Source organism: Pogoniulus pusillus, chromosome 20 (assembly GCF_015220805.1).
Source record: "Pogoniulus pusillus isolate bPogPus1 chromosome 20, bPogPus1.pri, whole genome shotgun sequence".
NCBI lineage: Eukaryota > Metazoa > Chordata > Aves > Piciformes > Lybiidae > Pogoniulus > Pogoniulus pusillus.
In genome coordinates, this window is record NC_087283.1 from 20,184,013 (window position 1) to 20,203,495 (window position 19,483).

Genomic DNA, 19,483 nt, shown 5'->3' on the forward strand with positions numbered 1-19,483 from the left:
CAGCTGCTTAAGGACCTCTCCAGCTAGTTCAGTTAACCTCTGTTACAGCTCTGGTGGATTCAGCCCTCCATAAAATCATTTCATCAGACATGGTCTTCACAAGTGTCCTGAAGGACTCAGCACTGTGCAAGGGTACAAAACTATTCCCCATTTCTCTGTAAAGCTGGGGAGGGACTTTTTTAGGCTGTCAGGTAGTGACAGGACTAGGAGGAATGGAACAAAGCTAGAAATGGGTAGATTCAGAGGAGGAAATTCTTCACCATGAAAGTGGTGAGAGTTTGGAATGGATTGGTGGAAGCCTCATTCCTGAAGGTGTTTAAGATCAGGCTGGACGAGGCTCTGGTCAGCCTGATCTAGTGTGAGGTGTCCCTGCCTATGGTAGGGGGGTTGGAACTAGATGATCCTTGTGGGCCCTTCCAACCCTGACTGATTCTATGACAGGCACTTGAGGATCTAGCTCCACTTTTTCTTCCTCACCTCAAAATCAATGCACCCTCATGGGAGAGGTGAGATTCAGTGTAAAGGAAGAGGCAGAAGAGTGTGCAGTGACACAGCAGAGCAGGGTCCCAGCCCTGGTACTCAGCACTATCCACCCATTAGGTGACAAGATCTTGAAGTCTCAGGGGGAAGGGAATGCAGCAGGTTAAACATGGCAATGACTGAAGTGAACATGACTTGTACTTGCTTATTAGGAGGCCACGAGTGGTGCTTCTCAGGGTTCAGTGATGGGGAAAATTCTCTAATAATCTTATCAATAACCTGGACAAGAGGATTGAGGCACCCTCAGGAAGTTGGGTGGGAGTGGTGATCTGCTTGAGGGTCAGGAGGCTCTGCAGAGGGATGTGGACAGGCTGGCTGAGGCCAGTGGGATGAGGATGAACAAGGTCGAATGCTGGGTCCTGACCTTGGGTGACCACAACCCCATGGATGCTCCAAGCTTGGGGCAAAGTGGCTGGAAAGCTGCCCAGCAGAAAAGGACCCGGGGGTGCTGGTTGACAGCAGCTGGAGATGAGCCAGAGTGTGCCCAGGTGGCCAAGAATGCCACCAGCATCCTGGTCTGGATCAGCAATAGTGTGGCCACCAGGACCAGAGCAGGGATCATGAAGCCACACCTCAAATACTGGGTTTAGTTTTGGGTCCCTCACTCCAAGAAGAACATTGAGGTGTCCAGAGAAGGGTAACAAAGCTGCTGAAGAGTCTAGGGCACAAGTCTTGTGAAGAGCAGCTGAGGAAACTGTGGTTGTTCAGCCTAGAAGAAGAGGAGGTTGACCACAGAGGAGGTGCAGCCTCACCAGTGCCCAGTGCAGGGACACCATCACTTCCCTTCTCCTGCTGGTCACAACTACTCCTGACCCAACCCAGGCTGCTGGTGGCTTTCTTTGCCATCTGAGCACACTGCTGGCTCATCTTCAGCTGCTGTCAATCAGCACCCCCAGGTCCTTTGCTGCTGGGCTCTTTCCAGCCACTCTGCCCCAAGCTTGGAGTGTCCATGGGGTTGTGGTCACCTTTTCACTCTCTACAACTGCCTGAGTGAGGTGAGGTTCAATTTCTTCTTCCAAGAGGCAGGACAAGAGGAAACAGCCCTAAGTTGTGCCAGGGGAGGTTTAGGTTAGACATGAAGAACACCTTCTTGACTGAAAGAGAGGTTAAGCATTGGAAGAGGCTGCCCAGGGAAGTGATGGAACCATCATCTCTGGAAGTCTTCAAAAACCATGCAGATGTGGCACTTCAGGCCAGGGTTTAGTGGTGGACCTGGTAGCGTTAGGCTAACTGCTGGACTCAGCCCACAGGGAGGTCTTCTCCAACCTTAGTGATTCTAAGATGACCCAGGCAGTGAGCATTCCCAGCTTGGCTGACAGTGCATCACTTCTCATGCTGATCTAACCTCTAGACGTGCCTACCCAGCCCAGCTGCACCCTCCCAGCCCAACAAAGGCACCTGTGGAAGAGGTGGCCACAAGGCAGTTTCCGTGCAGACTGCATGGAGTCCCAGCAGATGGCACAGTCGTCGTTGTTGGCTGCCAGCTCCTCTGGTGTGGCAACAGCAAACCTACAGCCAAAAGGGAAGAAACAAAAGTCATGATCACACCAGCTCAGCCTGGCCTCCTCTCCAGAGGAGCCTGTAGAGATTCTGATTCTATGACTCTATTCAGACTGGAGGTGAGGAGGAAGTTCTTCACCATGAGAGTGGTGAGAGCCTGGAATGGGCTGCCCAGGGAGGTGGTTGAGGCCCCAGACCTGGAGGTGTTTAAGGCCTAGCTGGATGGGGCTCTGGCCAGCCTGATCTAGGGTAGGGTGTCCCTGCCCAAGGCAGAGGGGTTGGAACTGGCTGATCCTTGTGGTCCCTTCCAACCCTGACTGATTCTATGAGATATAACTTGAGCCTTCTGTGATGGTTTGGGAGTTACCTGCCCCTCACTCTTATGAAATCACCCAGACTAGACTCAGCCAATTGGAAGTTAAGGAATGAAGCTTTATATATCCACAGCTTAGCACAAGATACAAGCAGGGATTTGCACCATTTACAGCTGCAGACAGAAATAGACAAGATAAAAGTAACACAGAAACACAACAGCTCTCCCAGAGCCCAGAGTCCCCAGGAGGGGCTCCCAACCACCCTTCTACCTTCTTTCCACCCTTCCTCCTTATCCCAGGGTCTGCCTTGCATGCAAGGTGAGCTTGGAGGATCAGCAAGGAGGGTCAGAAAGCAGGATTAGTTACACAGAAACAGGCCAGGGTAGCCTCTGTGACAAAGAGACACAGACACACCAAGACTCTCCCACTCTGCCTCATTTATGCTCTATTCTTGTTTTTATGCATCTCAGCAAGAGATCAGTGCAGGGCACAGTCCTGCTCGATATCTTTACTGATGACCTGGATGAGGGGATTGAGTCCAGCACCAGTAAGTTTGTAGATGACATCAACTAGGAATAGGTGTGGAGCTGTTGGAGGGTAGGAGACTCCTGCAAAGGGACCTGGCCAGGCTGGATGGGTGGGCAGAGGCCAAGGGGATGAGACTCAACAAGGCCAAGGGCAGGTTCTGCATTTTGGCCACAACAACCCCAAGCAGCACTACAGGCTGGGGATAGAGTGGCTGAGAGCAGGCAGGCAGAGAGGGCCCTGGGCGTGCTGGGAGAGAGGAGCTGGGCACACTGATGGCTCCTGCTAAGGTGGGCAAGAGAGCAAACGGCATCCTGGGCTGGCTCAGGAGCAGTGTGGGCAGCAGGACAAGGGAGGTTCTTGTGCCCCTGTGCTCAGCACTGCTCAGGCCACCCCTGCAGTGCTGTGTCCAGCTGTGGGCTCCTCAATTGCAGAGAGAAGTTGCAGTACTGGAAGGTGTCCACAGGAGGGCGACAAAGCTGTGAGGGGCCTGGAGCACAGCCCTGAGAGGAGAGGCTGAGGGAGCTGGGGGGGTGCAGCCTGCAGCAGAGGAGGCTCAGGGCAGAGCGCAGTGCTGCCTGCAGCTGCCTGCAGGGAGGCTGTAGCCAGGTGGGGTTGGGCTCTGCTGCCAGGCCAGCAGCAACAGAAGAAGGAGACACAGCCTCAAGCTGTGGCAGGGGAGGTCTGGGCTGGCTGTTAGGAGGAAGTTGTTGTCAGAGAGAGTGATTGGCATTGGAATGGGCTGCCCAGGGAGGTGGTGGAGTGGCTGTCCCTGGAGATGTTGAAGCAAAGCCTGGCTGGGGCTCTTAGTGCCATGGTCTGGTTGCTTGCCTAGGGCTGGGTGCTAGGTTGGCACTTAGTGCCATGGTCTGGTTGCTTGGCTAGGGCTGGGTGCTAGGTTGGCCTGGATGATCTTGGAGGTCTCTTCCAACCTGTCTGATTCTATGAAATTTCTCACTTCACTTTTTTTTGCACATCTCCACACCTCCTAGGCACAAACCAGCTTTGATGTACTATCTTCCAAGAAATATGACCATTAGGTTGAGAACTTCCAAGTGATAATCTGTACAGCTTTGTCTTCTGTCATCTTGCTAAATGACTTTTAATAGCCGTACCCATTAAGATGTCTTCTTGGGATCATAAGCATTTATGGTCTGACTAATTTTGGCCTCAGCTTTTTTGCCAACCCTCATTTATCTTTAATCTTTTTTGTTTCTTTTTAATTTCTTTTCATTTAAACTAAGGCCACATGCAGGCAGCTACTCCACAGCACCCAAAGATGGGATGACATGGAGCGGCACAGCAATGTTTTGCAGCGCTGCTGGTGTGGAACAGAGCTGAAGAGCAACTCCTGAGCAGCAGGGAGCTCACTGCCACTTGCAGCTTCAGGAGGAAGCCAAAATGTGCTTCTTCAAGAACAATCACAGTGACATAAGTCACTCAGATATGTCTGGGACACTTGGACCTCAAACATCTTTGTGAGCACCCAAAAGGGGTTAAGGAGAAGCAGAAGGCAGCTGAGAAGAAACAATGCAGTGTGGATGAACTTATTTTGCAGCTCTCAACCTGGTCTCATAGCCACTAAATGGTTTTTCCACCAAGAAAATACTCTTCTTCAGCAGGTCTACAGCAGCAGGCACCAGAGAATCATGGAACTGTTTCTGTTGGAAAAGCCCTCTAAGATCAGCTAGTTGAACCTTCAACCCAACACCACCATGGCCATTAAACCATGTCCCAGAGTGCCATGGTCACACCTTTCTTCAACACCTCTAGGAACAGTGACTCCACCATCTCCCAGAGTTCCAATGCCTGATCACTCTTATAGTAAAGAAATTGTTCCTCATTTCCACCTCAACCCTCCCACTGCATAATTTCAGGCCATCTAGGGTAGGGTGTCCAGGCCCATGGCAGAGGAGTTGGGACTAGAAGATCCTTGCAGTCCCTTCCAACCCTGACTGATTCCATGGTTCCATTTCCTCTCCTATCACCTGAGACCAGGGAGAGAGACCAACCCCACCTCACTGCAACCTCCTTTCAGGGAGTTGTAGACAGCAATGAGGTCTCCTCTCAGCTTCTTCCTCTCCCCAGTTCCCTCAGCTGCTCCTCCCCAGCCCTATTCTCCAGACCCTTCACCTGCTTCGTTGCCTTTCTCTGGGCACACTCCAGCTCCTCAGTGTGGACTACCACAGCAACCCAACGTCTGGACTAGCTCAGAGCTCAAACCACCTGAGTCCACACTGAAAATGGTATAGAAAGAGTTAACGCCCCCATGCCACTCTCAAAATAAGGCCAAACCACTGGCTTAGAGCTGCAGCCATATGTGGCACAGCAGCAGGTTTTAGGCTAGAGCTGGGTGCTAGGTTGGCCTGGATGAGCTTGGAGGACTCTTCCAATCAGACTGATTCTATGGTCTAGTTGATTGGCTAGGGCTGGGTGCTAGGTTGGACTGGATGAGCTTAGAGGTCTTTTCCAACCTGGTTGATTCTATGATTCAATGAATAGCTGAGGGGTGGGTGTCAGAATGGATGAATCTCTTTTTGGTGATGCCCAGTGATAGGACAAGGAACAAGTATGAGGTGGAACTCAGGAAGTTCCACCTCAACATGAGGAGAAAGTCCTTTCCTGTGAGGGTGATGGAGCCCTGGAGCAGGCTTCCCAGAGAGGTTGTGGAGTCTCCTTCTCTGGGGACCTCCAAAACCCATCTTGGATGTGTTCCTGTGTGACCTGCCCTGGGTGATCCTGCTTTGGCTGGACTTGATGATCACTAATAGTCCCTTCCAACCCCTAACATTCTTTGCCTCTAGCATTCTCTCAGCAAGATGAATGTGAGGCTGGCAGAGCACAGCAGAGGCTCACCTGGCTTCCATGTTTCCAACCACACGCAGGTAGTTCTTGTGGCGCCGAATCCTTCGCTGCACCTCGTAGAAGAGGTAGCGCAGCTGCATGAAGATCACCAGGCTGGCCATGGACAGCCAGATATTGCCAAAGAGCTTGGGAGAGAAAACAGAAGGCAGGTTAGAAACAAACAGCAGCAGTGTGGCCTTCTGTCCAACGAGGTCAGTGGTCTCCTGCGCTGCATTAAGAGTGCAGTCAGCAGGATGAGAGAGGTTCTTCTCCACCTCTGCTCTACCCTGAGGGCAGCACAGATGGAGTATTTTGTGGCCATTTCTGGGTCCCCCAGCTCAGGAGGGACAGGGATGTACTGGGGATTGTTCAGTGGAGGCTATGAGGATGATGAAGGGACTGGAGCATCTGTGTGATGAGGCAAGGCTGAAAGCCCTGGGGCTGTTAAGCCTGGAGAAGGCTGAGAGGGGATCTGATCAGCGACTACAAATAGCTAAAGAGTGGGTGTCAGGAAGGGGCCAGGCTCTTTTCAGTGCTGTCCTGTGATAGGACAAGGGACAATGGACACAAACTGGAACCCAGGAAGTTCCACCTTAACATGAGGAGAAACTTGTATGGTGTGAGGGTGCTGGAGGCCTGGAACAGGCTGTCCAGAGAGGTTGTGGAGTCTCCTTCTCTGGAGCCTTTCAAAATCCATCTGGATGCATCCTCATGTGACCTGCCCTGGGTGACCCTGCTTTGGCAGGGGGATTAGACTTGATGATCTCTGGAGGTCCCTTCCAAACCCTAACAATCTGTGGTTCTGTGAGAAACAAGAGGCCACTGCCACTCTGAGAAACTGAATCAGATCTTGACAGAAAAAGACACAGAGAAATCAGCACTGAAGAATTTTTCTTCTCCTGAGACAAAATAAATTCTTTCCAGTGAGGGCAGGGAGATACTGGAACAGGTTGCTCAGGGAGGCCATGGATGCCTCCTCCACGGAGGTGTTCAAGGACAGTCTGGATCAACCTGGGCTAGTGGGAGGTATCCCTGACCCATGTCAAAGAGGTTGGAACTGGATAATCTTTAAGATCCCTTCCAGCCCAAACCATTCTACAAGTAAAGATCCACTTCATTGAGTCCTCTTCAACTTAACATCCTCTGCTACCAAGCCTGACTTTACTCACTAACAAAGCTAATTAAACACCTATTAAAACAGATAATTACAGAGTAGTTAATATTCCCTAACAAAGTTATTTGTGAGGACTCTATGCAGGAGAGAAGAATGCCAGACAACCCCACCCCTACATTTGCTTCTCTATGGAAGTAACTTCTCTGTAATATTTGATTCCTAAAATAAGACAACCAAACAAAATAGACCAAAAGATAATGTCTGGGAGCTCAACACTGTGAGCTCAAATCCTACCAGCATATGGATGTGATGCATCAAGTCCAGTGAAAGCAAGGTCAGCTCCATGACAAAGTCTGTGTAGTAGACATAAGTGTCCTTGCCCTCCCATGTTCCTTCGTGGTTCAGGTCCCAGAGGTGAATGGCATATCTGTAACAGCAGGACATCATCAGCATTCCATCTGCTGCTCTTTAATCCCTTCCCCAGCTTTCAAGTAAATCCTGGATATAGAATCATAGAATGGTTTAGGTTGGAAGTGACCTCAGGGATCAGCCAGTTCCAAACCCCTGCTATAGGCAGGGACATTTCCCACTAGAACAGGTTGCTCAAGGCCTCATCCAGCTTGGTCTTGGACACCTCCAGAGAGGTTGTGGAGCACAGAATTACAGAATTTGATCAAAGATCAAATTCTGTAATTCCGTGCTCCACAACCTCTCTGGGAAACCTGTGCCAGTGTCTCCCTCAGCAACCTGTGCCAGTGGCTCACCACCCTCACTGGAACTTTCTTCTTCCTAACTCCTAGTTTCAATCTCCCCTCTGCCACTTTAAACCCATTCCCCCTTGTCCTGGCATTCCAAGACCTTGTCACTAGTCCCTCCCCAGCCTTCCTGTAGCCCCCTTCAGATACTGCAAGGCCACTCCAAGGTCTCCTCCAAGCCTTCTCCTCTCCAGGCTGCAGAGCCCCAGCTCTTGTAGCTTGTCCTCATAGCAGAGCTGCTGCGGCCCTCTGAGCATCTTTGTGGCCCTCCTCTGGACTGGCTCCAACAGCTCCATATCGTTCTTGTGTTGGGGGCACCTCCTAAACCCACAAACTCTATGCACTCCCTCCTCAGGCAGCCACCCTGGAAACCACCAACTACTCACCGTAAAATGACGTGAGCAGTTCTGACTGTCACAAGCAGGGACTGCAGAAGAGGGGGGGGAAAGAAAGAAACAGATGTTAACAACATCCTGGCAGGGACAGTGGCCCAGAGGCAGGAGCTAAAGCTGCATTTGTTACAGCTGTGACCCACCAGTCCCTTGAGATGATTGTGTGCACCATAGACCTGTGACAAGCATGAAGCTTATGAATGAATACAGAAAAAATTGGTGTCAAACATGACAGTTCTCATGGAGTGGCCACTGACAAGTGTCACTTTTTTGTCCCCACTCCACAGGACACACTGTCTTTTTTCAGTTCTTATCTCTGAGAGTGGAAATCACAAGCCCAGCAAACAGCTCTCCTCATCCCACTGCTCAAGAAACATCTAAAGGACCAAACAGGAGCAGGGATGTGAGGAAAAACCCTGGAAGTGCTTTCAAATGATTTCTTCCCTTTGCTGAGATGTGAAGGGTGCAGAAGTGACTTCTCTCTTTGATCATCTTAGCTGCCTAGGTAAGCATGGAGAAGAAAATTAAAGTGTATCAAAAATCAAAACCAGGGCAGATGGCAAAAAGCCTCTGCTAAGAGAGACACCTGGCAGATGGCAATCTCAGGAGAGCAATCCTTGTAACTGTCAAGAAGAGCAGAGGTGCAGGCAAGTCAGCAGGAAGAACTGGTTCCACAGTACATAACCACATTTCCATCTAAGAAAGGTAGTCCCAACACCATCCTCTAACCTTCCAGGCCCACAGTGCCCCATTCCTTCATTGTATCCTCCCAGTGAAACGACATGAGACAGGACAATCCCCTTCAGAGACTGCCCACAGTAGGCTGTGGTTAGCAGTGGCCCAGTGACACCAGAGTGCAGGGGAGACTGTAAAGAGCAACTGAAAGCACTGCTGTGGAACCTGCTGATGGAGAGTCCAGAGGAGGACCATGAAAATGATCAGGGGGTTGGAGCAGCTCTGCTACAAGGATAGGTTGAGAGAGCTGGAAGTGTTCAGCCTGGAGAAGAGAAGGCTCTGGGGAGACCTAATAGCCTGCCAGTGGCTGAAGGGGGCTACATGAAGGGTCCTGCAGTAACAGGACAAGGGGGAATGGCTGCAAACTAGAGCAGAGCAGATTTAGATTGGATGCTAGGAACAGGTTCTTTACTATGAGGGTGGTAGAACACTGCCCTCAGGCATCAAACTAAATCCATGTGTTTCTGTGTGACCTGCCCTGGCTGATCCTGCTGTGGCAGAGGGGTTGGACTGGATGATCTCCACAGATCCCAGCTGGATTCTGTGATAGCCAGGGATGTTCATAGAATGGTTTAGGTTGGAAGGGACCTCAAGGATCAGCCAGTTCCAATCCCCTGCCATAGGCAGGGACACCTCCCACTAGAACAGGTTGCTCAAGGCTTCATCCAATCTGCCTTTGAACACCTCCCTGGGCAACCTGTGTCAGTGTCTCACCACCCTCACTGCAACCCTTTCCTAACATCCATTTTGAATCTCCCCTCTACCACTTCAAACCCATTCCCCCTTGTCCTGGCATTACAAGACCTTATCAATAGTCCCTCCCCAGCCTTCCTGTAGCCCCCTTCAGATACTGGAAGGCTACTCCAAGGTCTCCTCAAAGCCTTCTCTACTCCAGGCTGCAGAGCCCCAGCTGTTGTAGCCTGTCCTCATAGCAGAGCTGCTGCAGCCCTCTGATCATCCTCACGGCCCTCCTCTGGACTCAGTCCAACAGTTCCATGTCCTTCCTGTGTTGGGGGCTCCAGAAATGCACACAGGAGTCCAGGTGATGAGAGCAGAGTAACCAGACAGAAGATCCATAACAACTCAAAGAGCTTTTATGCTGAGTCAAGTGTGGAATTTTTATGCTGAGTCAAGTGTGGACTCTATTGCCTCTGAATCTTGTGAAGGCCAAAGTATAAATGAGCTCAACAAACATTCAGACAACTTTCAGAGTCCACCTGAAGCTATCAACCCCCACAGGTTTCTGCAATCCACTGCTCTGAACAGCCTCCAACACCAGCTGCTGCAAGCAAGGGTAAGAGATCCTCTTTCCTGCATATTCTCCCCAAAATTCCATCCTCTGCTGCTCACCAGCAGCACAGCAGCCTGTATGGATCCAGAGCTTGGCTGAAGACCACACACTCATGCAGACTCAGCTGCTCCTTTGTTAATAAGCAGACACAACAGCACCCAGTTCCATGGTTTGGCTCAGTGATCTTGAAAGTCTTTTCCAACCAAAACAACTCTGTGAGCAGCTGGGCCCTATCCTGCAACCCAAAACATGCACACCACTACACGGTGCAGCACTAACATGAGGACACTTTGGTGTTGCAGCACTCCCTGATAAGTGCAGCCCATGCTGGCAGGAGGCTGATAAATGCTGCCAAGCCCAGATAAGAGACACCACCACTGAAACTTCACTTCTTAGAGACACTGGCAGATCTTCAGTACCCTTTCACTGCGTCATTACCAATCTGCCCCTGCATATTCTCATGTTTAAGGACAAGAAAACAGACAAATCAAATAACTGCACCGTGGTGTGGCCAGATTTGTGTTCTCCTACCATTGGCTGACTCTATTCTTCCTTCCTCACTAACTCCAAGCATAGATTCAAGACTCAAGGAAAGAAAAACCTTACAGGCTGCTTGTTATCTGAACTAAGGATGTGCTAACACAACTGCCTTACGATTCTCTCTCTAAGATAACCACATCCTCGGGCAGAGCACAACAACTCACCACAACATCAAAACCAGGCTGATGTGCTCTCCGCAAACACATCGATGTTTACTCCATGCTGCAAAGGGTTCAGGAGTGCACAGACACCTGCTGCTCGCCTCAGCTGAGGCACAAACCTCCACAAACATCAGCAAATCCCTTAAGGAAAGGATGTTATGTCTCATTCCTTTAGGGGAGAAATGAAATAGAAAAGACAACCCCCAAGGAAGAGGCTGAGCTGCACTTTACACTTGGATTCACACTCCCTGCCTCTCCAGCAGCCATTTCAACTAAGCCTTCTTGCAGTGCTCATGAAACACAACCTTTATTTCTTCACAGGCTGCCATGTGAGGTCAGCATCTTCTTCCTGATTTATCCTCTCATTCTCTTCTTCTGGCACAGAATCTTTTTGCTGGTTTAAACCCTGACAAGAGCAAGCATGCAGATCTGGCAACTGGTTTTAAACAGGAGAGGGCTTGCTTGGATCTGGAGTTTCTTCCTTAGGGGAAGCTAAAAGAAAAGTCACCACGTGCCAAAATAGCCCCAAGTTAAGGGGTGAAAAGCAAAGCAGGAGATGCATGAAGGGAGTCTCACCTCTGCTGCCATGAAAGCCAGCGTGTGCATGCCATGGGTGTAGCCGACAGCTGCGCAGATGACTGCTAGTCCACAGCAGGACAGGATCATGGCTATGAGCAGGGTCAGGACTCTGATGTGGCTGCTCATGGGAGTGGTTGGAGAAAAGGAAAGCTGCAACACAAACACAAAAATACATCACAGGTGTGAAGGAGTAGTACTTCATCCATCTGATTTCCACAGCAACCTCACCAAACAAGTCATAGAATGGTTTAGGTTAGAAGGGATCTCAAAGATCAGCCAGTTTCAACTTCATGCCATAGGCAGGGACACCTCCCACTAGAACAGGCTGCTCAAGGCCTCATCCAAGCTGGCCATGAACACCTCCAGGGAGGCTGTGGAGCACAGAAGCACCCAGTGTGATCTTTGATCACATTCTGTGATTCTGTGCTCCACAGCCTCCCTGGGCAACCTGTGCCAGTGTCTCACCACCCTCACTGGAAAGAACTTCTTCCTAATATCTAGTTTAAATCTCCTCACACCTAGTTTAAATCTTCCCTCTGCCAGTTTAAACCCATTCCCCCCTGGCCTGTCATTACAAGACCTTGTAAATCATCCCTCCCCAGCCTTCCTGTAGGTCCCCTTCAGATACTGGAAGGCCACTAGCCCTCACTCAGGAAAGCCTTTTGCTTTCTAGAATAACCCCAACTACCAGGCAGTGCAGTATCAAGCTAAAACCATACACCAGCCCAGAACCTTCTCTGTCCTAGTGTCATTTAGAAGAAGCTTCTTCCCTGAAAGGGTTCCCAAATACAGGAAGGGGCTCCCCTGGGAAGTGGTTGAATCCCTGGAGGTGTATAGAAGAGGCAGAGAAGTGGTGCTGAGGGCCATGGTTTAGCAGCAGCTTTGGTAGAGTTAGAGAACGGTTGGACTGGATGATCTTAAAGACCTTTTCCAACTGAAGTGATGCTGTGATTTACATTCAGCAGGCTTTTAAAGCCAGAAGGGACCACTTTGATTATCAGATCTCACATTTTGATCACTTGAGCAAGAAAACCACACACAGTACTGAAAACCTTCTCACCCAGTAGCTCCTATATCACATCCACAGCCCCTGCCCAGGATGAACAGAGTTTCCAGACAGACACCTCACCCATTTGGAGCAGCAAATGTAACTGCTCTGCCATTTTTACAGCTGATCTGTTTTGTCCAGCTTTACCTTTCAAGTTCTAGTTATTCCAGTGTCATTCTCCTCTGGAAGAGACACCTCCTTCAAAAAGTTAACTTGCAGCTAGAGCCTGCTGGGCACAGTCTACTCGAAACAGCTGTTTCATTCAACAGCTGGCACAGTATATTCATGCCCTACCCCCACAGTAGGCTACACCTAGGCTGTCTATATCAAAGGAAATCCAAAAGGCAACATATTTAGGTGGTCTACCTCCTTGTTTTCAGGGTAGGAAGGAGAAATACAGAACAAGGACAGGAGTGGCCCAGAGCTTCACTCAGGTCTGACTGATGAAGTTGACTCCCCAAATGGGTTCTTTCCTCCTCATTTCTACCAGTCCAGTTCCACACATGCACATTTGCAAGGCAGCTCACACAAGCACCATTTGTCCAAGTAAAGAATGAAGGATACATGCTCGGAATGCAGAAGGAGCAGAACAAGGATTTCTTCCTGTGGGAGCTTTGTTCTTTCACAGCTTTCTGAACAACAATAAAATTCCCAGATGCCTGCCCTGCTCGGTTCTGTCTCCATTTTGCTAAGCCCTGCTCTCCAGTTTCAAGCTCAGTGCTTAGCTGTCTGTGAATTAACAGGCCTTACTGGCTATTAATACAAATAAATCACAAAGCACAGAGCTACCAGAAGGAAATTCATGGATTCAATTTAGTTCCAAGTTTTATTCCAGGGCAGAGAAGCTGAGTAAAACACAAGTCCATCATAGATGTTTAAAGGGCAGGATTTACTGTTCAAATTCCAGCTCCTTCTTCCTTGCCAAGCCTTCAGCTTCTGCATCTCTACTGAATTTATTCCTGGTATTAACAGAAACTGGGAAGTAGCTTAGGAATTTGTGCTGTATATCATAAAGATATTGGCAGTCAACACTTGTTAGATGAGAATGAGCTTGAAGCTAAACACAGAATCCAGAGAAAGAGGCTTCATGGACCAATCTTGAAAGGCACCAATCTAAAGGATATTCTGCTATCAAGCTTTTTTCACTGAGGAGATCTATGAGGACATCCCAGAGTTATGTAACAGTAATTACAGGGCACATAGAAGGAGCAATTTATCAAAGGAAATAAGTATCTTCAGCTCCATTTGTCTCATGGGAAAGCTGAAGGAGGAAGACTGACAGAGCACTTTAAAGCAAGCATCTGAAGCTGGGAGGTGCACAGGGCAAGGAAATGGTCTGAATGATCTCTTTGTGACTTCTGAGGAGCCAGTGCCTGAACCAGAAACAGGATTTCCATGTCCCAAAAGACAGCCCTTGGGCCAAACTCACATATTCAAAGCGATCCTTGCAGAGCTGAACCATCAGATGAAGAAACACAAGCCCGGAGAACCAGAGGCACCACATCACCACTTCTTCCACTGTCTGAACATTCAGCACACCAAAAATGAAGATGAACTTGTAAAATATGAAATTCCAGAACTTGTCCTTGAGATGCTGTAAAGGAAAGACATTTGGTTACTGCAGTGAAAGCACTGAAAATCCACATGCAGAGGAGAGAAAAGGAGAAAAAAGAGAAGCTAGAGGTGGAAGTAGAAATGTGACAACAGAATGGCAAAAGCCTGCTGATTGGTACTTGTGAGACCCTTACTGCACTGCCTGGGGGTCCTTAGTATCTAGGCAGCATTTTGCACCACCACAGCAGAAGTGCAACTCAGCACACAATGCACTTTACTACTGTCCTGGTTTGAGATAGACTAGAACTAGTTCTGGTCAGGGATTTGACTTCCCAGCTCAGTCTCTGCTCAGTGAGACACTTTCAGAAGTTCAGGGGAGGTTCTCACAGCCAGTGGCTGCTCCTAGCACTGAAGGAGAGAGTTAATGCCAAGGGCTGGGCTGCAGAAAGCCTCTGGCTTATCCTTGCTCCTGTGCAGACCAAGGGCACTGCCACATCTTGTGCCTCACACTGCGATGAAGTCAAAGGTGGCATCTGTGGGGGAGGAGTGGACAGGACAGGTGACCCTCAACTGACCCACAAAGGATTGCATCCATGGATGGCATCTTCAGGATCAAGCTGAGAGATCCCCAGGGTCAAGCCTCTTCTTCACTGGCTGGTGTCTCAGGAGGACTCTGTCCCTTCTGCCTTCCATCCAGACCTATATGTTGAAGGATCCAGTTCCAGAACCCAACTCCTGACTCCTGCTGTCGAATCCAGACTGGCACTTGCCCTGTGCCTGCCCCCAGCACCAGTGGTGACAAGAGTGATGTCACTGCCATCAGGGGTTGGGTTCTATACTGGTTTGTATCTCTATTTCCTTAGATTGTTCTTCTTTCCATCCCAGCTGGTTTAGTTTCTCTCCTATCCCATGAGTCACCCTTCCCTGTTCCCTTTCTCTTCCTTTTGGGAAGGCTTCATAGACAGCATCCGACACTTATCTACTGGCCAGCTCAGCCCTGACCTTTGACACCTGCTATCCTTCCCAAACAGTGCTTAGCACAAGCCTGGTGTGATCTCAGTTTGATTCTTCATACCCAAGCATCCAAGCTACCGGGCAGCAAACACAAAGTCTCCATTGCAAACAAGTTGCCAGAGTCAAACTGCTCAAAGCAGCCTAGAACCTTGCTTCCAGAAACCTGCCAGAGGTGATTAAAAGAAGATGTGACAAAGTCTGCTCTTAAAAAGCACAATGCCAAAAGTGGAAAGTGAGCAAGGAAAAAGTAAAACCATCCCACACAGACACAGTATGGAAGAAACAATGTGATGGTGTGGAGCAGCAGAGAGCAAGGCAGCTTGTTGAGGACAGACAAAAAATGATCATAGAATCACAGAATCAACCAGGATGGAAGAGACCTCCAAGCTCATCCACTCCAACCAGCACCCAGACCTGTCCCATCAACCAGACCATGGCATTCAGTGCCAGCCTAGCACCCAGCCCTAGCCAAGCAACCAGAGCATGGCACTAAGTGCCCCAGCCAGCCTTGGCTTCAGCACCTCCAGGCACGGCCACTCCACCACCTCCCTGGGCAGCCCATTCCAATGCCAATCACTCTCTCTCACAACAACTTCCTCCTAACCTACACCTCCCCTGGCACAGCTTCAGGCTGGGGCCCCTTCTGGGGGTGCCTGGCAGCAGAGCCCAACCCCAGCTGGCTACAGCCTCCCTGCAGGCAGCTGCAGGCAGCAATCAGCTCTGCCCTGAGCCTCCTCTGCTTCAGCCTGCACCCCCCCGGCTCCCTCAGCCTCTCCTCTCAGGGCTCTGCTCCAGGCCCCTCACAGCTTTGTCGCCCTCCTGTGGACACCTTCCAGTACTGCAACTTCTCTCTGCAATTGAGGAGCCCAGAACCAACCACAGCACTCAATGAATGTACTGATGAAACAAAATATTCTGTTAAAGAACAAGATTAAATCACCAGGAGCTGAGTTAAGACAGGCCCAAAATTCCTTCATGATGCTGACACTTTTGGCTCACAAATATTTACAACCAGCTTGCCTGTACATGAGGGCTGAAGCTTACTCCCACTGCCCAAGCAAAAATGGATGTAGGCAACGTTTCTGCTTTTCACTCCAGTTTTTAAGAGGGTAGAGAGCACCCTGGAAGTCATCACTGATTAAAATTCCACATCCTTCCAGTCAACACAAACTGGAAAGAAAACCCAACCCAAGCAGATTGATAGGGCCTTGGTTTAACCACGCTTCACCTGGAGGCTCTAAAGGGTGCAAACAACACAACAAAGCTTTATGTGCCTCAGCTCTGCACATCAAAAATTACCATGCCCTGATTTCTCTTCAAGAACTGCATTTACATTATCTCAAATACATACCCTTCACTGCCATCACATTTACAGAGACTAACTTAGGCATTTGCCTGCCTTATTCAGGAAGAAAACCCACCACAGACACTGTTCAAATTGCTGCTGCTGCTTTTATCTTCTGCAGGATCCTAGTTTTAAAAAGCTTTAAAGTTTTTCAATGATTCCCTTGCTGAAATTTTAAGTCATAGAATGACAGGGGTTGGAAGGGATCTCTGAAGATCATCCAGTCCAACCCATCTGCTAAGGCAGGTTCACCTAGAGAAGGTTGCACAGGATGGTGTCCCAAAGGGTTCTGAATGACTCCAGAGATGGAGACTCCACCACCACTCTGGCCAGCTTGTTCCATTGCTTAAATAGCCTCAGAGTAAAGAATCGTAGAATCAACCAGGTTGGAAGAGACCTCCAAAATCATCCACTCCAACCTAGTACCCAGCCCGAGCCAAGCAACCAGACCATGGCACTAAGTGCCCCAGCCACCCTTGGCTTCAACACCTCCAGGCACAGCCACTCCACCACCTCCCTGGGCAGCCCATTCCAATGCCAATCACTCTCTCTCACAACAACTTCCTAACAACATCCAGACTACACCTCCCCTGGCACAACCTGAGACTGTGTCCCCTCATTCTGCTGCTGGGTGCCTGGCAGCAGAGCCCAACCCCAGCTGGCTACAGCCTCCCTGCAGGCAGCTGCAGGCAGCACTGAGCTCTGCCCTGAGCCTCCTCTGCTGCAGGCTGCACCCCCCCAGCTCCCTCAGCCTCTCCTCTCAGGGCTCTGCTCCAGGCCCCTCACAGCTTTGTCGCCCTCCTGTGGACACCTTCCAGTACTGCAACTTCTCTCTGCAATTGAGGAGCCCAGAACTGGGCACAGCACTCCAGGGCTGGCCTGAGCAGTGCTAAGCACAGGGGCACAAGAACCTCCCTTGTGCTGCTGCCCACACTGCTCCTGAGCCAGCCCAGGATGCCATTGGCTCTGTTGCCCACCTGGGCACACTGCTAGCTCCTGTTCGTTGCCCTTCTCTGGACACATTCAATAACAGGACAATAGGAACAGTGGAAAAGAGAAGTTCCCTTCAGAGATGAACTGGAAGCTCATGACTGTGGCTATATTAAGCTAAGCCAACGTTATCATTTCACTTCACATTGTTCCCAAATTGACTTTTCCTATGTTCTTGCAGCTGTTCCACCTAGAGAACTGCAGCAGGCTCACACCAAGGAATGATGAAACAAGACAAGAGTGAAGGAAAGGCCTCGCTGCCTTACCTGCCTCTCGCTGACACGCAGAGGACCAAACACCATGCACTGGATGAGCTTAGCCACCAGCATCAGGAAGCAGCAGGCAGTGTTCACCAGCACCTGGAAAGAAATCAAGCAGTCAGCAACAAATACTTTTGCCCTATTTAGCAGAGGTGGGGAATGAAAGGGTCTAACAAAACCTTTCTTTGTTCACAGAACACTACTAACTGCCTCCTCTTTTTTTTGGGTGAAACCTAACCCTGGTCTCTTCCAAGCCATGTACAGGAGCTGCTAAGTCACTTTTTCTTTTGGTCTGGAAACCCAGTCTGACACACAGAGTAGATCCCAACAAGCCAACCTAGCTCTTCACTGTCATTCTTTCATCTAGATTAGCAAATTTCAGCAGCTATAAACACGGAGCTGAAATGCATCTGGAGGAGATGCTCATTTGGTTTAACAGAGGATGAGAAACCTCCAGTTTGGCTCACTCCTTTGCAGGAAGAGAACCCAGACCTTGTCTCCAAACATGCTGACCAGCACTCAGCCCTCAGGAACAACTGCTCAAATCCTTCAGGGCAAACTGCTTTAAAAGCAAAGGAGCAAGGAGCAGAGTACACAGGCCTGAGAAAACTGCTGCTCACCTCTGGCAGCACACTTGTAATTAACTTTTGACCTACAGAGAGCACTAAAAAGGGGAGGTGGGGATGGTGAGGAAGCCTCATGGCATGGTTTCCAAAGGACACACAATAAACTCTTCCAGAGCTTTTAACGGTAAGGCCCTGAGAGTGAGTTTCAGCAGGCTGCGTGCGTTGGTACCTCAAGTATCATCTCCTCAGCCAAGCGAGCACCTTGCGAAGCAGAGGTGCAATCACCTTTGGCAGGCACAGGAAAAGCTCAACAGCCAGAGCTCAGTTAGACTTTGACTAGCCTCATGCCGAGCTTTTATTTCAGCTACAGAAACAAGTGAGCCACGATTCACACCAAGTTTAGGTTTAAAGAGCTACCAAAATTGCCTCTGCTCTTGTCTCCTCTTTTGTTTTTAAGTGAGGAGAGGGCTTCCTCTCATCTGCATGGCTTCAAACCTTATTTCGTTCCATAAAAGCAGCAGGGGGAGTGTGGTGTTGAACCCCTGACAGCCTCCTGAACAGCTTCCTAGCCAAGCAGGACAGGCAGCCCTCCGAGCAGCGCAGCTGCAGCACCCACCTGGGAGCCAAGAGCTGCACTCACACGCCCCATGGCGAACAGCGGCACCCTCAGGGGCACGTACAAGCCTCCCCCTGAACTTTCCGGTCTCTTGGCTCTACCTCAACGCCACCGCTCCGGACGCGAAGGGCGGAGAGCGACTACGGCAGAAGCCCGGGGAGCGCAGGGGAGCACCCCCGGCCAGAGCGGGCGGGCGGCCGGCGGAGCTGCCTCTCCTCCCTCGGCTCTCCAGGAGCCTGTCTCAAAGAGTAACGAGCTCCCCCCGCAGCGCGGCGGGCAGCCGGGAGCGGCCCTGCCGCCTTCCCCCCGCCGCCCCGGGCCGCGGGCACAGGCCGCGCTGCGTGCCCCGGCCCCGGCGCAGGCCGCGGGGCCCACTGCGCCGCTCCGCAGGCCCCGGCGCCCGCCTCTACCCCACGGCCCGACCGCCCGGCGCTCACCCAGACGCAGAGGCTGTCGGAAAGCAGGTAGACGGCGAGGTCTACGGCCCGCGGCCCGCCGAGCTGCGGGGTGTCGGCCGGCTCGGCCCCCTCCGCCGCGCCGCCCGGCTGGGCAGAGCCGGGGCCCTGGCTGAGGGCGCGGTAGGCGCTGAGGCCGGTGCCCAGCAGGGCCAGGGCGCTGAGCGCCGTGTAGGTGCGGAGGCTGGGCCAGGGGAAGCGCTCCAGGAACAGCAGCGGCATGGCGGAGCCCTCGCCGAGGCCGAGGCCCGCCACGCTGCCCGGCTGCTGCTGCGGCCTAGCGCCCGCCCCGCCGCCGCCGCCGCCGCCGCCGCCCCTCCCCGGGGCCGGCCCAGCCAGCGGCCC

The 19,483-nt window shown here is 50.9% G+C and overlaps 1 protein-coding gene across 4 annotated transcripts in view; it reads right to left on the reverse strand.

Annotated features, from left to right (window-relative positions):
- The window catches only part of AMFR (autocrine motility factor receptor), a 41,466-nt gene extending 22,039 nt beyond the window's left edge, over positions 1–19,427 (reverse strand). For 2 of the 4 annotated variants that reach the window (XM_064160488.1, XM_064160485.1), the window contains exons 1-8: positions 19,121–19,427; positions 17,508–17,600; positions 13,768–13,932; positions 11,288–11,440; positions 7,979–8,019; positions 7,132–7,264; positions 5,736–5,869; positions 1,939–2,049 (exon numbers count right to left, since the gene is read on the reverse strand). In XM_064160488.1, the coding sequence (XP_064016558.1) occupies positions 1,939–2,049; positions 5,736–5,869; positions 7,132–7,264; positions 7,979–8,019; positions 11,288–11,440; positions 13,768–13,932; positions 17,508–17,600; positions 19,121–19,360 (1,070 nt within the window). In that variant the 5' untranslated portion in view covers positions 19,361–19,427. Of the gene's footprint in view, positions 1–1,938; positions 2,050–5,735; positions 5,870–7,131; positions 7,265–7,978; positions 8,020–11,287; positions 11,441–13,767; positions 13,933–17,507; positions 17,601–18,683; positions 18,745–19,120 lie in introns of those variants that run through there. The other 2 variants (XM_064160487.1, XM_064160486.1) reach the window with 2 other exon arrangements.
- Positions 19,428–19,483: the final 56 nt, after the last annotated feature.